This window comes from Zea mays, chromosome 1, assembly GCF_902167145.1.
Source record: "Zea mays cultivar B73 chromosome 1, Zm-B73-REFERENCE-NAM-5.0, whole genome shotgun sequence".
In the NCBI taxonomy this organism is placed as follows: domain Eukaryota; kingdom Viridiplantae; phylum Streptophyta; class Magnoliopsida; order Poales; family Poaceae; genus Zea; species Zea mays.
This window is the reverse complement of record NC_050096.1, coordinates 188,860,868-188,877,572: the sequence shown is the minus strand read 5'-3', so window position 1 is coordinate 188,877,572 and position 16,705 is coordinate 188,860,868. Positions and strand designations below refer to the sequence as shown.

At 46.5% G+C, this 16,705-nt stretch overlaps 1 protein-coding gene across 1 annotated transcript; it reads left to right on the top strand.

Annotated features, from left to right (window-relative positions):
- Nucleotides 1-13,967: 13,967 nt before the first annotated feature.
- Nucleotides 13,968-15,227, top strand: LOC100272240 (uncharacterized). The gene is made up of 2 exons (NM_001353445.1): nt 13,968-14,120; nt 14,239-15,227. Exons 1-2 carry the CDS (start codon nt 14,106-14,108, stop codon nt 14,725-14,727), a joined length of 504 nt encoding a protein of 167 aa, NP_001340374.1. The 5' UTR covers nt 13,968-14,105; the 3' UTR covers nt 14,728-15,227.
- Nucleotides 15,228-16,705: the final 1,478 nt, after the last annotated feature.

Here is a 16,705-nt window from a genome sequence, read left to right as displayed (position 1 = left end):
TTTGGTTGAGTATAGGAGAATGGAGTGGCTCTATTCTAGTTTTTTATGAATGTTTGGTTTCCAACAAAAAAAGAGTAAAGCGGCTCCTAGAGTATCCATGAAAATTTACCATAAATAGTTGGAGTGCTCTCACTCCACAAAAATGGTCAGATGCGAGCGCTCTCTCGGGGACGAGTGTTCTCCTTCCTCTTGTCCCCTCTACACGCATATGGCTCTCCTACCAAATAAAGAACGAAGCGGTTCCACTTTATTTTACTATTCAACCAAATAAAAAGTATAGTGACTCTGTTCTAGTTGCCAAACAGAGAATATAACGACTTCATTCTAAACAAACTAGAATAAAACCGCTATATTCTAATTGACTTTTCAACCAAACACACAGCCAATATTCGGTCGTTTTCCCTGGCTGCCGGACCCACGAGAGGAAAGTAGCAGAGGACGGTTCGCGGGTCCCGCCTCCACCGCCCACGATCTGGCGCCACATCAGCGTTGCTGGCTGCTACGGCTCCGATGAAAACGACTCCCGGCTCTCTGCGGCAGCCCGCTCCATGGCCGGCCGTGTTGCCTCTCCCGTATCGCCGCTGCCACCGCTCACCTGCTCGATCAGACGTCCAACAGCGGAGAGCATGAGCATGCATGCTGGGAGCTGGACGGCGGTAGACGACTGGGGTAGGGCTGGACTCTTTTGTCTTGTTTCGGCGGTGCGAAGCTGACCGTCCGTCGTCCTTGACGCCCGCGCCGCGCTCATGGATGGAGGGAGATGGGGACATGGAGCGAGTAGCGAGCCGACGCTGCCTCGCTCACTCGATCCGACGCGATCCCTCTCCACCTCCTGGAATCATTGCTGCTGCGGTGTTACCCAGCGAACGATGTAGAGGCTCCTGTGCATGCCACATGCCACATGCCATGCCAGCGCTTCACCTGGCCCCGGCCTAGAGATGATCGATCGATCGATCTATCGAAGTAGGAGTTGCATTGCACTGCCTGTCTCCACGCCACCATGCGAGCACTAGTAGAAAAGAGCTCAAAGCCTGCGGCACCCATAAATTATCACTGGCGGTTTCAGTTATCACGCGCCAGTAAAAAAAACAAGGTGGACCCGACTTAGGAACCGCCAGTGGAAACCCATTTTCACTGGCGGTTATCTTAACACAACCGCCAGTGGAAATAGGGTATTTCCACTGGCGGTTGGTGTAACAGAACCGCCAGTGGAAACCTATTTCCACTGGCGGTTGGTGTAACAGAACCGCCAGTGTAAAGACCCTATTTACACTGGCGGTTGTGTTAAGATAACCGCCAGTGGAAATAGGTTTCCACTGGCGGTTTTTCAAACCAACCGCCAGTGAACTGTCTGTTATAAATACCCATCTTCCCCGCGACAGTGAACTGTATGCTCGCAGCCAGCTTCCATTGGAGGCGATTTTGGAGGTCCAGATTTCACAAAAATATAAGGGGGGAGGTTTTGGTCTTCATTTCTTGGAAGAAGGTGGATAAGAAAGGTTGGTTTATGTTTCTTTGTCAATTTTTGTTCATTCTTGCTCAATTTTAGCCACATTTTGGATCTAGGGTTTCACATGTGAGAGAGAAGAGTATAGATAGGTAATTTTCTCTATTTTCTCAAATGAGGTTGCATAAGATGGTTAGTTTTTGTCTATTCCCTCTCTTTTTCATGTTTAGTTGCTTAATGAATGGTGAATGTGTTGTATGGAAGATTAGTTTAATTATGTTTCAATTGTTAGTTATTGTTTATTTTTGCTCAATTTTAACTACATTTTGAAACTAGGCTTTCACCATATGTTAAAGATAGGTTTGGGTATTAATTTTTTTTTGTTTATTAGTTGCTAGGAAAGTTTGGCTTATGTTTCTTTTGCCAAATTTTGTTTATTTTTCCTCCATTTTAGCCACATTTTGGATATAGGGTTTCACCATGTGTTAGAGATAAAGTAGTTTAACTACTTTTATTGGAAGAGATAAAGTAGTCTAACTACATTTGTATATATACCGATCAATATTTACTGTATATATACATGCATGGTAATCTGACTTGCCATGAAAACTTCGGACTGGAAGGGTAGGCAGCAGATGTCGCACTCCAACGCGTCCTTCTCCATGGATAGTGTCACAGTCGCCTCTTCCTCATCCTCCAACCCCGACTCTTCCTCATCCTCCATGTGCAGCATGTAATTTTACACGACTTTCTAGAGAGGAGAGGGAGAGGGAGAGAGAGCTATTGTTGCCAATGCGCTCGGAGCAGGTGCAGCACTTACCGTCCGTGCGGATGCAGCACTTTGCACATCCAGAATGCCCGTTCTTGCACTGATTTTACACAGGGCAGAGCATCATGCTGGAGTCTACCGATCAATATGTACTGTATATATACATGCATGGTAATCTGACTTTTTAGCAGATGTCGCACTCCAACGCGTCCTTCACATTTTAGCCACATTTTTGGATATAGGGTTTCACCATGTGTTTTATGTTACTTTTTACAGGTGGTGATGGAGAGGACATCCTGGATGTATAACTTATCAAGGCTAGATCCATCATACATATCCGAGGTCCATAGGTTTATTGATGTCGCTACGAACCATGCTTGGAGAACAAAGACAAAACACATATATTGTCCATGGACTGCAAAAATGCTGCTGTATTTAATGACACAGAACAAATCATATCTCATCTGGTATGCCGAGGATTTATGAAGGATTACACAATTTGGACAAAGCATGGAGAGGGTAGCTCTTCGCCTTATACGACTGGAAACCCTGAGAACATCGACGACAGATTTCAATTCGTTCACGAGACACACCAACCTCTTCCCACAGAGCGAACATGTAGTGCAAAATGTTACTGATCATGGTTACGCTGGAGGAAATGAACATGATAGACCTCATGTTCTGCCAAGTGTTATGGATGAGGAAGATGCAGAGTTGCTAGAGGCAATGTTGCGTCGTCATACAGATCAATCGATGTTCTTAATGAAAGGTATGGAGTCCCTAAAGAAGGCAGCAGAAGAGCCTTTGTACGACGAGTCTAAGGGTTGTACCAAAGAGTTCACGACGCTCCGGTCTGTGCTAAAGCTGTTGATGTTAAAAGCTAAATATGGTGTGTCTGATGCTGGCTTCGATGCGTTCTTGAGTATTATCGCAGACATGCTTCCAAAGGAGAACAATGTGCCTGCTAACACGTACTATGCAAAGAAACTAATCAGTCCGCTCACTATGGGTGTGGAGAAGATCCACGCGTGTAGAAATCACTGTATCCTTTATCGAGGTGATGATTATAAAGACTTGGAGAGCTGCCCAAAGTGCGGTGCAAGTAGGTACAAGACGAATAAAGACTATCGAGAGGACGAAGAGTGTGTTGCATCCGTGTCTAAAGGGAAGAAGCGAAAGAAAGCCCAAAAAAAGACTTCAAAATCCACGAGCAAAGAAAAAGAAGAAGTAGACTATTATGCGCTCAAAAAGATTCCTGCTTTGGTGATGTGGTACCTCCCCGTCGTCGATCGATTGAGGTGTTTGTTCGCTAATCCTGAGGATGCCAGACTTATGAGCTGGCATGCTTCTGATGAGCACAAAAACGATGGGAAGCTTCGACATCCAGCCGATGGGAAGCAGTGGCAAGATTTCAATGACAACCACCGAGACTTTGCCGATGAACCGAGAAATGTTAGGTTCGCACTGAGTACTGATGGAATGAACCCATTTGCTGAGAGGAGCAGCAAGCATAGCACATGGCCGGTGATCCTCACCATATACAACCTTCCTCCATGGTTGATGCAGAAACGGAAGTACATTTTGCTAACCATCCTTATTTCTGGACCTACACAACCTGGAGTTGACATGGATGTATTTTTGGAGCCCTTAATGGAGGATATGAAAATATTGTGGGAAACGGGTGTTCAAATGTTGGATGAGTATCGTAAAGGTTCATTCACGCTGAGAGCAATTCTTTTTGTTACGATCAACGATTACCCTGCTCTCTTCACATTATCAGGCCAGTTTAAGGGAAAGGTTGGTTGCACAGTATGCATTGATGGAACTGCTTACGTATCCCTTGCTGCATCTAGGAAGATAGTTTACATGAGTCACAGACGCTTTTTATTGGAAGGACACAGGTACCGCATGCGAAAGATGGATAAGTACTTCGACAATAATGGTGAACTACATTCTACTGCTCCATCGGGTAACAATAGAGGTCATAGAGTTTTTGAAATAGTCAGGAATATCAAGTTTGTTTTCGGGAAGAAGACAAAAGACGTAAAAACAAGGAAGGATGTCAAACCAGCTTCGGGGGCTATATTCAAGAAGAAGTCTATTTTCTTCGAGTACTTGCCTTACTGGAAAGAGTTAGATGTGCGGCATGCGATCGATGGTATGCACGTTCAGAAGAACGTGTTTGAAAGCATAATGGGCACCTTGCTAGACATAAAGGGCAAAACAAAAGAAGGGCTCAATTCACGCATGGACTTGGTAGATTTAGGCATAAAAAAGGAACTACATCCCGTTCTTCAAGAAAATGGGAAGTACCATCTCCCAGCAGCAAGCTACAATCTCAATGTAGATGAGAAACATGCGATGTGTGTTTGGCTCAAGAATTTGAAAGTCCCATCCGGATTCTGCTCTAGCATACGGAGTATTGTGTCAATGAAAGACCTGACAATCACCAACTACAACTCACATGATTGCCATGTCATGCTGACTACATTCCTACCTATTGCCATCAGGGCTATAAATCCTTTGTTTTTAAAGATGGCAATCACACGGTTGTGCTACTTTTTCAACAGGATTTCACAAAAGGTAATTGGCCGTGATGAGTTGGCATCTCTTCAGGAATTCGCAGTGGAGACAATATCACAGTTTGAGATGTGTTTCCCTCCATCGTTCTTTGATATTATGGTGCACCTTGTGGTGCACTTGGTGCCACAAATAGAGGCATTGGGTCCTATGTACTTGCATGAAATGTGGACGTATGAACGTTTCATGTCAATACTGAATGGCTATGTATCAACCCGTGCTCGTCCCGAGGCATCCATGATAGAGGGGTACTGTACCGAAGAGGCGATTGAGTCCGGAGCTCCATTCTGCAATAGTATCCTAAAAGACCAGGTTGCAATAGGTCTGCCTCCGTCACGACACGAGGGTAGACTGTATGGAAGCGGGAGGATGGGACGGAAATCTTTCATCCCACCGGATTACGATATAGTACTTGAGGCACATCAGAGCATCCTACATCAGCTAACAATAATGGAGCCATTTATCCAACAACACATCAATGAGCTTCGCGAGCAAAATCCTGGGCATACGGATGATTGGGTAATGAAGCAACATAAGCAGCGGTTCAACACATGGCTAATGGTGAAGGACATTCCACGTGGAGAAACAATAGAAGAACAAACCATCAAGGGCTTGGCATCTGGACCATCACGCCAGGTCACAACATGGCAAACCTATGACATTAGTGGATTCACATTTTGTACCAAGTCCAAGGACAAAAAGAGCATGTCACAAAACAGTGGTGTTCGATGCGAAGCCATAGATGATGAAACTGGTGAGATTATTACATATTTTGGCTTTATTGAGGACATATGGGAACTAGACTATGGTACATTTCAGATCTCGGTTTTCCGATGTCAATGGGTTGAAGACAAACATGTCACGGTAGACAACTATGGGGTCAGAGTTCTTGATCTAAGTAAGGTAGGTTACAAAGATGACCCATGGATCCTTGCTAATCGTGCTGCACAGGTCTTCTATGCTGAACATATCATTTCTAACAATGAGAAGAAAAGCACCGACAAACCGAAGCATGTAGTTTTTCCTGGAAAACAACAAGCTATAGGAGTTGATGGTGTATCTGATTTAGAGGATTTTAACCAGTTCAATGACATGTCTCTTTTCATAGACCATCCAACCAAGATAAGGAACGTTGAGCGAAGCATCCCACGCAATTCGATGCCCTGGGTACGCCACGATGGACAAGGCAGAACAATAGCTCCCTAGATTATATAGTTGTCATGTAATTGATTATTGTTAGGACATGTCATGTAATTGATTATTGTTAGCGACAAACCGAAGCATGTAATTTTACATGACTTTCTAGAGAGGAGAGAGAGAGGATAGAGAGAGAGAGGAGAGAGAGAGGATAGAGAGAGAGGAGAGAGAGGAGAGAGAGAGGAGAGAGAGAGGAGAGAGAGAGGATAGAGAGGAGAGAGAGAGAGGATAGAGAGAGAGAGGATAGAGAGGAGAGAGAGAGGAGAGAGAGAGGAGAGAGAGAGGAGAGAGAGAGAGGAGAGAGAGGACAGAGAGAGGAGCTAGAGAGAGGAGCTAGAGAGAGGAGCTAGAGAGAGGATAGAGAGAGAGAGGAGCTAGAGAGAGGAGCTAGAGAGAGGATAGAGAGAGAGGATAGAGAGAGAGAGGAGCTAGAGAGAGGAGCTAGAGAGAGGAGCTAGAGAGAGGATAGAGAGAGAGGATAGAGAGAGGATAGAGAGAGAGGAGAGAGAGGAGAGAGAGAGGAGAGAGAGAGGAGAGAGAGAGGAGAGAGAGAGGATAGAGAGGAGAGAGAGAGGATAGAGAGAGAGAGGATAGAGAGGAGAGAGAGAGGAGAGAGAGAGGAGAGAGAGAGAGGAGAGAGAGGACAGAGAGAGGAGCTAGAGAGAGGAGCTAGAGAGAGGAGCTAGAGAGAGGATAGAGAGAGAGAGGAGCTAGAGAGAGGAGCTAGAGAGAGGAGCTAGAGAGAGGATAGAGAGAGAGAGGATAGAGAGAGAGAGGAGCTAGAGAGAGGAGCTAGAGAGAGGAGCTAGAGAGAGGATAGAGAGAGAGAGGATAGAGAGAGGATAGAGAGAGAGAGGAGAGAGAGGAGAGAGAGAGGATAGAGAGAGGATAGAGGAGAGAGAGGAGCTAGGGAGAGGAGAGAGAGGAGAGAGAGGAGAGAGAGGATAGAGAGAGAGGAGCTAGGGAGAGGAGAGAGAGGAGAGAGAGAGGGAGAGGGGAGAGAGAGGGAAGAGAGAGGAGGGAGAGGGAAGAGAGAGGAGAGAGAGGAGAGAGAGGGGAGAGAGAGAGAAGTAATATATAAATATATATATTATGTATACTAAATATATATATTTATATATTTAATATGTACAAAAATTTATATACTTAATGTATGAATATACAATAAAAAATAATATACTAAAAACATTTCTACTGGCGGTTGACAATGAAAACCGCCAGTAGAAATCATTTCTACTGGCGGTTGTCATAGAGAACCGCCAGTAGAAATGGCCTCCACAGTCTGTGGATGGCATTTCTACTGGCGGTTCTCTATGACAACCGCCAGTAGAAATGATTTCTACTGGCGGTTTTCATTGTCAACCGCCAGTAGAAATATCTCCTATATAAAGGAGCGCGCGCGGGGCCGAAATTTCGCTAAGTCTTTTGGCGCCCTGTCTTTTACACTCCCGCCGTCAGGCTGCCGAATTTTCGCCCCGGCGATCTTCCTCCGTGCGCCGCTGTCGTCCACGCCGTCGTCCACGCCGTCGTCCCCGCGCCGTAGGTGAGTTCTTCTCTCTCTCTCTCTCCCTTTCTTCGTTCGCTCGGGCTCGGTCTAGGAGTGAGAGGGAAGAGAGAGGAGGGCGCGCGCCGCCGCCACCGCCGCGCGCACGGGCGCACGCCGCCGCCGCGCGCACGCGGGCGCCGCCGCCGTCTCTGCATAGAGTGAGAGAGAGGAGGGGCGCGCCGCCGCCGCCGAGAGGGAGGAAGAGAGAGGAAGGAGAGGGAGAGGGAAGAGAGAGGAGGGAGAGGGAGAGAGATAGAGGGAGGGAGAGGAGGGTGAGAGAGAGAGAGGAGGGAGAGGAGAGAGATAGAGAGAGGGAGAGAGATAGAGGGAGAGGAGAGAGATAGAGGGAGGGAGAGGAGGGTGAGAGAGAGAGAGGAGGGAGAGGAGAGAGATAGAGAGAGGGAGAGAGATAGAGGGAGGGAGAGGAGGGTGAGAGAGAGAGAGGAGGGAGAGGAGAGAGATAGAGAGAGGGAGAGAGATAGAGGGAGAGGAGATAGATAGAGGGAGGGAGAGGAGGGTGAGAGAGAGAGAGAGGAGGGAGAGGAGAGAGATAGTTAGAGGAGGGAGAGGAGAGAGAGGAGGGAGACATATGTGTGTTCATATGTGTTCAATATATATATGTGTTCATATGTGTTCAAATGTATGTGTTCAATATATATGTGTGTTCATATGTGTTCAAATGTATGTGTTCAATATATATATGTGTGTTCATATGTGTTCAAATGTATGTTCAATATATACATTGTAATTTTATCCGTCACAACTCGATAATATACATATCCGATCCGATCCGAATTCGATCTGAACTCGATAATTTCCGTACGACTCTCCCTCTCTCCCTCTCTATACGTCCTATGCGACTCTCCCTCTCTCCCTCTCCTCGTCCTATACGACTCTCCCTCTCTCCTTCTCTATACGTAACTCGATAATATCCATACGATTCTCCCTCTCTCCCTCTTTATACGTCCTATGCGACTCTCTCCCCGTCCTACACGATACTATACGACTATACGATACTATATGGTTACGGTTTAGGGTTAGGGTTAGGGTTATGGTTAAGGGTTAGGGTTAGGGTTAGGGTTAAGGGTTAGTGTTTAGGGTTAGGGTTAGGGTTAGGGTTAAGGGTTCGGGTTTTGGGTTAAGGGTTAGGGTTAGGGTTAGGGTTAGGGTTAGGGTTAAGGGTTCGGGTTTTGGGTTAAGGGTTCGGGTTTTGGGTTAGGGTTAGGGTTTTGGGTTCGGGTTTTGGGTTAAGGGTTCGGGTTTTGGGTTAGGGTTAGGGTTAGGGTTAAGGGTTATAGTTAGGGTTAGGGTTTAGGGTTAAGGGTTCGGGTTTTGGGTTAGGGTTAGGGTTAAGGGTTTTGGGTTAGGGTTAAGGGTTATAGTTAGGGTTAGGGTTAGGGTTAAGGGTTAGGGTTTAGGGTTAGGGTTATAGTTAGGGTTTTGGGTTAGGGTTAGGGTTAAGGGTTATAGTTAGGGTTAGAGTTTAGGGTTAAGGGTTCGGGTTTTGGGTTAAGGGTTCGGGTTTTGGGTTAGGGTTAGGGTTAAGGGTTTTGGGTTAGGGTTAAGGGTTATAGTTAGGGTTAGGGTTAGGGTTAAGGGTTAGGGTTTAGGGTTATAGTTAGGGTTAGGGTTAGGGTTTAGGGTTAGGGTTTAGGGTTAGGGTTAAGGGTTTAGTGCCTGAGGATGTATTTAATTATACTATTTGTTAATATGAATTTAATTATTGCTTACGTTAATATGTGTTAATATGTATTTAATTATTGCTTATGTATTTGTATATATATAGCTCAATGAGTTCTCCGATCAAGGACCAAGATTTAGTGCCCGAGCACATGGACAAGAGTGTTGCTCAAGAAAAATCCAGCAGTGAAGGATATGAAACGCCTAGCGACCCTTTTCCTACCACTAGCATAGATAGGGCCGCTCTCCGTGAGTTGCAACGTGACCCTACTTATGATCCACGAGAAGCTGAGGTAAAAGTACGCATCTTTAGCTTCGTATGTGTACCCTACTGATTTCACATGCATGATCTCTTGTGCATTTTATTACATGAATAGGAGGTCATGTCTGAATTTCGTGCGATACTCGAAGAAGCCGTGGCACGAAACGAAGACGTACCGGAGCCGACCCAAGACGCACCGGAACAGACCAAGACAACAACCGAGACGTCAAGGAAAAGGAAGCAGAGCGATCGAAAAAGAGGTGACAGGGGGCTGAACAAGTTTCCCGACAAAACATACAAAATCTCAGACGTGAGCCCGAAAGGTCAGCCCCTTGCTCCAGAAGAGGCACTACCTAAGTTCCGGAATGCACTTGGGTTTTTAGTTAGAGATAATCTTGACATAACAATACGACAGTGGAGAGATGTGTCAGATGATGTCAAGAATCAAATATGGAATAAGCTATTAATGAGGTTCGTTCTGCCTCGGGGTTCAGAAGAACTCGTGAAGGAATACACGATGAAGCAGCTTGCGATAAATTTCCGAAACTGGAGGTCTGAGATGAACACAAAGTTTGCAAAGAAAGGTCTGGACCCGACCAAAAAATATAAAATCTCAGCAGGTCAGTGGGCAGTATTTTTAGAGCAGAGGAGCAGCCCTGATTTCATATCTCTAAGTGAGGCAAATTCTGAACTATCAAAGAAGAACAAGTACCGCCACCACCTAGGCACGGGTGGTTACAAGCGTCAGGTTCCTAAATGGAGACAAGAAGACGCCGAGAAGAAGGCCGCAGGGTTGCCGACGCTGTCCGAGCAACTTGGTGAAAGGGCGGCAAATTGGCTCCGTGCTAGAAAACCAAGGGAAACCGAGACCGGTGTATCTTTTGATGATCCCATTGTCGAAGAAGCGGCAAAAAACATATATACAATGGCAGCTAAGCAGAGCGAAGGAACTTTTAAGCCACAAAGGGAAAGAGACATCCTAACGGCTGGTCTCGGTAACCCTGAGCATCCTGGCCGTGTACGAGGAATCTCGTCTAAGGAAGGATGGAAGGAAGGATTCGGACAACAGTGGGAAGGTCTGTACAGGAAACGTGATCGATACAAGGAAGAGATGGCGGATTATTTTAAGTTGGAGGCCAAGAAAGAGTTCAAAGCCATGATGTCTCAAATGCTATCGAATCCTCCTCCAGAATTGATGCAACAGTTGGCGAGTGCGATGTCTGTTCAACAGATGACCACTCCACAAATACAAATAATTCCAGCAGCTCAACCGCCGGCTTCCACAGATTGTACGACATTACCAAGCTCTGTTGCTTCAACGGGAAATAAGGACCGTTATCCAGTTGATGACATCACAAGGCCTGTGGCGTGCGCACTGGTTATAAGATATGGTATTAACAATAAACGTACAAAGAAAGTAGCCACAGGCCTTGCGATCCCAGGACGCAAGTTCCATGGAAACGATATTCCAGATGATTATTGCAAAGTAGAAGTGACGACGGTCGTCCAAGGATCCGAGGACGACATGCTAGACATCCCTGGGCCCGAAGGTATCGAGAAACTTGGACAAGCTATCAAGAATTTTATCCTTTGGCCTCGAAGGGATGTCGATTTGCTTGATTGGTCGAATTCGCCGCAGGCGTCGCAGGCCCAACCGTCTCCGCCTTCTCAAATTTTTGCTCCTATTGTACATCCATCATCCTCACCTCCTCAAACTTCACATGCTGCTCCTCATCCTTTTTCTGACCCACCGTCTCCGCCACAAGCATCACCATTCAGGGCTCCACCACCTTCTCCTCCCCATCCTCTTGGTGACCCACTGTCTACGCCACCATCAAGGGATCCACCTTCTCCACAGCCATCAAACGATCCAAGGCCATCAAAGAAATCTAAACTTCCTATTCCAAAATTGGTGTCCCCGTATCAGAAAAAGAAGAGTAAAGCTACTACTGCTGGCACAGTTCGGTTTTTGAAAGGGATTGGACGGAGCCTCACGTCACAAACTGTTGATTTGGCCGAGCACGAGGAGTCTGCAAAAAAGGCTGAGGCAATGGCCGCAAAGATAAAGAAGCCAACTAAGGCAGATTACAAAAACGTGCCTAAAAAATATGTGCCGGGCAGACCTCTGCTACCTCTTGAGAAACTAAGAAAGGTCCCGGCTGGTGTTAAAAGGTTGCATGACTGGTACATGCGGGCATCATCGGTTGGCATCGACACCATCAGTGTGCATATACCAGACCATGCTTTTATTGGTTCGAACCAAAAGGCCGTTGTTACATTCGAGGACATGTGGTTAATGATGAACCTTCAGAGACTCGACGTGCAACTTGTAACGATGTTTGCATTGTAAGTGTCGCTCATACTTCCACATATGTGTGTTATTATTAGTGAGCTGTATAAAATTTCAATATCTGACATGCACGTGTGACTTGCAGAATGCAACATGATCAGCAGGAGATCCTTTACGGTACCAAGCCCAATGCTAGTGCCAGTAAAAGGGTTGGGTATCTCAACCCAATACTTATATCCGAGGAAAGCCACACTTTTAGAATCGGGAAAGACAACGATGAATTACGGGGAAAGACGGACGAAGAAGTTGAGAAGCGTATAAAGGATATGAAGAAGGATTTTGAAGCTCGATACGCCACCTACATAGGACATGCAATGCTTCAATTTCAAGACAGGGAAGCCATAATGGCCCCGTACAACTTTAAGTAAGTGTGATTTTGCATTAAATAAAATTAATAATTTCAATACACATGCATCACAAATTTGATTCGTACAGGGACCACTGGATATGCTTCCTCATTTATCCTAAGGTTGGAAAGGTGCTGGTGCTCGACTCCTTAAACTTCGACCCTTCGACATATGCAACATTCCTCAGCATCTTAGAGCTGTAAGCCTTTTCTATGCATGCATACTTTTATCGATTAAAATTTGAGAATAACATGGTGATTCTATTTGAGATCACAGGGCTTTTAGGTTTTATAAGTTTAAAGGTGGAAAGTACGACCTGTCGAAACAACGCGTGCCACTAGAAATCCATCATCACTGGCCGGTAAGTATGTGATTTTATGAATACATATCATACACAATGTTGCAACTAAATAACCAATCTCCCGTTATGTAGTGCCACAAGCAACCACAAGGATCAGTCCTATGTGGATTCTATGCGTGCGAGTTCATGAGAGTGAACGGACGATACGTCACGAACCCTGACAAGGTATTATTAGTAATAGTCAAGTATGTATTTATGTCATTAAAGATGCAAATGTGTATAAATAGATGATGTTTATAAAATTCCTTTACAGCAATTTCAACGAGGAAACCCGGAGAACTTGACCGAAGCTGCATTGTATGGCATAGTCGAGGACCTCTGCACATTCATATTGAAAGAGGTCATACCCGCAGAAGGAAAATATCACGATGCTTCCGGGACATTAGCTTTGCCAGAGTTTAGAATACTAACAGAAATTAGTAGATTATCTCTTAGCCGAGATAGTTATTAGAGCTTAGGTGAAAACTTATGATGTATAGAATGCATGAAGCATATATGGTTGTAAACAGAATACTTTGATGTATATAAATGTATGATAGAATTTAATTTCATGTTGCTTTCAATATCAATATAGATCTATATATATATGTGTTTTTGTGTGTGTAAATAAATATATATATAATTCAGTATTGTTTGAAATTTTGAAAAAAGGCGGGAAAACTTTCCACTGGCGGCTAAATAAAGAAAACCGCCAGTGAAAAGTGCATTTTCACTGGCGGTTTTCTTAAGGAACCGCCAGTGGAAATGCAAAACCGCCAGTGAAAAGTGCATTTTCACTGGCGGTTTTCTTAAGGAACCGCCAGTGGAAATGCAAAACCGCCAGTGAAAATGCACTTTTCACTGGCGGTTCCAAAATAACCGCCAGTGGAAATGCTGATATCCACTGACCCCTAGCACTGTCGGTACTGAAAAACGCCTGTGTAAATAGGTTTAGAACCGCCACTATAGAGCTTCTGTGTACTAGTGATCCCATCCCATCCATCTCTCTCGGCTGCACAAAACAATTCTACCGCTATGTTTATCGATCGGTAGCTTTTCTCGAACAGTGCATAGAGAAAAAAAATGCAATCGGCGTACGTAGATCTGGAGGCGATCGTCGATCCATCCATGCACGCAGCATCAGATCAGAGCTCGCTGGATCATCATGGCCGCCCATCTTTTTTTTTTTTGCCTGACACGCAAATGCAGCAGCAACTACTTGCCCCTGAATGAATATATAGTACTGGGCACGTACGATATGGGAATAATGACGTTGCATGCATGCATGCAGCCATGTGGTGTGGTGGTGGCTCCAGCTCGGCCCGCTCGCTCTAAAGATTCACAATATCTCTCTTTTTTATTATTTTTAATATAATTATATGTAATTAAATCCCTTGGAGGGCCGGGCACTCCTACTATATATACACCCCTCTGCGGCTCTGCCTGACCACACTGCATCACAACACACGCCAGCCAGCCATCGTCACACTGGTGAGCTCTGCACTCTGCTTAGCTCCGAGCTTCAGTGCCTTCGTTGTTTGCTCCACAGTCCACACACACACACGTCCAGCTAGCTGCACTGCACCAATGGCCGCCGTCGAGGTAATCATACGTGCACAGAGCTGCTTCCGAGACCCCATTCTCTTCGTCCATCTGCACGCACCAGCCACCATTGTATTTGTGCCCCAAGTCCCACGCATGTGTTCGTACGTACGTGCAGGTCCAGGTCCCGACTGCCGCTCCCGTCGAGGAGGCTGCCCAGCTGGCCGCCGCCTCCGCCGTCGAGACCCCGAACGAGGAGACCGCTGCTCCGGCGGTGGAGACCGAGGTCGTCGTCGCTAAGGAGCCGGAGCCGGTGGAGGCCGAGACTGAGACTGAGACCAAGGAGGCCGAGGCCGTTGCTGAGCCGACCGAGGCAGAGCCCAAGGAAGCAGAGCCGGAGGCCGCCGCGCCGGCAGCAGAGACGGAGGTCAAGGAAGCAGAGACGGAGGCCGCCGCGCCGGCAGCAGAGACGGAGGCTGCTGCTGCCCCGGTCGAGGCTGCTGAGCCGGAGATAGCCGCCGAGACCAAAGAGGTGGCGGCTGTGGAGGCTAACGAGGAGGAGGAGGAGGCAGCGCCTGCTGTTGCTGCCACTCCTGAGGTCGCAGCGACCGAGGAGGAAGCGGCGGCCCCTGCTCCCGAGGCCGCCGTCGAGAAGTCCGTCGAGTGAGTCCAGCCCAGCGCCGGACGGCGGCCGATCTAGCTCGCTGCGTCAGCCTGTCACCTGGCGACTGGCGTGCGCCGCGCTGGTGCCACTGCCACGGCAACAGCACGGCATGGCGCCGGCATAGGTCGCTAGGAAAAACCTGCTTTTGTGTTCGGGTTCACGTCGTGTCCTACGTGGCGCGGCGGGCCCCGCCTAGTAAAGGAGCGTCGTTTTGTGTTGTGGTCGAATAAATAATGTGTCTGTGTGCTGATTCCGTGTCGGGTTAGTGGGCCCAGTGTCGGTGCTGATGTGGCCTACCTTTACAGCACATCGGTGGGACTGGGCCGTTGAGCTCCTGTGTCGTTTAATATGTGTACGGTGTACCCATCTAGTATGTGTTTCGAGTGTGTAGTAAGTATATTTGTGTCCCATCCATCTTTCGAAACTTTCTTTTTGTTAAGCTCTTGAAGCGTGAACTCTGTTACGAGCTGCTCGCCCTATTCTAAATTATAAAATATTTTAGTATTTTCGGCATATAATTTTTATTGTTATATATCTATAGTAAAAATAATGTATCTAAAAATCAAAATAAGGTATTTTCAAAATATCTCATTGTTATATATCTATGGTTATGTCACATTTGTCTACAACAATAAGTGGTAGTGAAACGGTTGTGGCTCATGCGTTTAAGCCCTCGAAAAGAGGTGGTTTCGATTCCCCACCCATTGGTGGTCTCAAACAGGGGGTCCAGGGGCAGAGTCACCCATTAGCGTTTAGGTTTTGTTGAGAAACTCTAATGAAGGGTTATGTAGGCAAATATCAAATATGCTTCTGAGGGCTATTACGTCTCTATATATAGAACATGTACCCCTCATACGGAATATAGATTAGAAAGAGGGCAGAGGTTCAACCCTATATATTGTGTCTCGTGTGTTTCCTCTGTCGTGCTCATGGGAAGGGAGACGGGTTCTCTACAGCTTCTTCGCCTAATCTGCTGACATGGGGAAGGGAGCGGATCTGGTGATCCGTGGTAATGTAGTTCTCAATACGTTATCAACACGCTCTATCTCAACGTTGCTGCGGGATCGGATCTGCATCAACTCTCCGTCAAGCCGGCATGTCCTCCGGCCTAGCCGAACTGTCCTACGCGACAGACTTCGATTCATCTACGTAATCGAACGGTATGTAATTTCTGGATTAGATTTGCAATCTACTTCCGATCTGTTGTGTTATCGCTGTGGGAAGAGCACCGTGCCAGAACAGTATTCGCCTGCGAGGCGGTTGGTTCCCTCGGAGAGGCAACCGGAAGTTGTGACAAATGCGGGTGCAAGTCGCGTGCAATGTTGTTTTTGGCGCAGACCAGCTTCGCGCGACCGCCGCGGTCTACACCATGCGGGTACCTAGCATCATTTCCTTGAGGCGCGGGCACGGCCTTGCGGCGCCATGCGCATGGGAGGAGGCACAGCCTGACAACCTGCAAACCTTCAGCAATGTCGTCATTCTCGTATCTTTGCTTTGAACGCGCAGGGGCGAGCAGCTGGCGGCAGTTGCCAATCAATCCGGTCAAAGCGGCTGAGATTACAAGCCCACGCTGACGCGTACCTGGCCGAGAAATGTGTCTGCTCCAAGAAAGCGTTTGCATGAGCATGACCACACCTGTAGCCAAGAAAAGCGGCTCCTCGAAAACGGATTTTGATTGAATGAAAATCCTTTAGAGTTGTGCGGCTTAGAAAGACTCAGGAGAAAAAAAAGGTAAAGTACAAAATATTGCATGCGACATTATTACCCCATGTGTGCAATACATATTCATCTCTATCTATGATTAATGGTCCTCCATACTATTCGTTTAGATATAATATATATACAGTTTTCCCATTGAATGTTTGTCGTATTAATTAATTATGATACAATTTTAATCTGTATGCATGCTGTAACACCTCAAGTGTTACCATGGCTAGAGCACACCTTGGCACTAAGGACTGTGATCATATGTGGTAGAGAC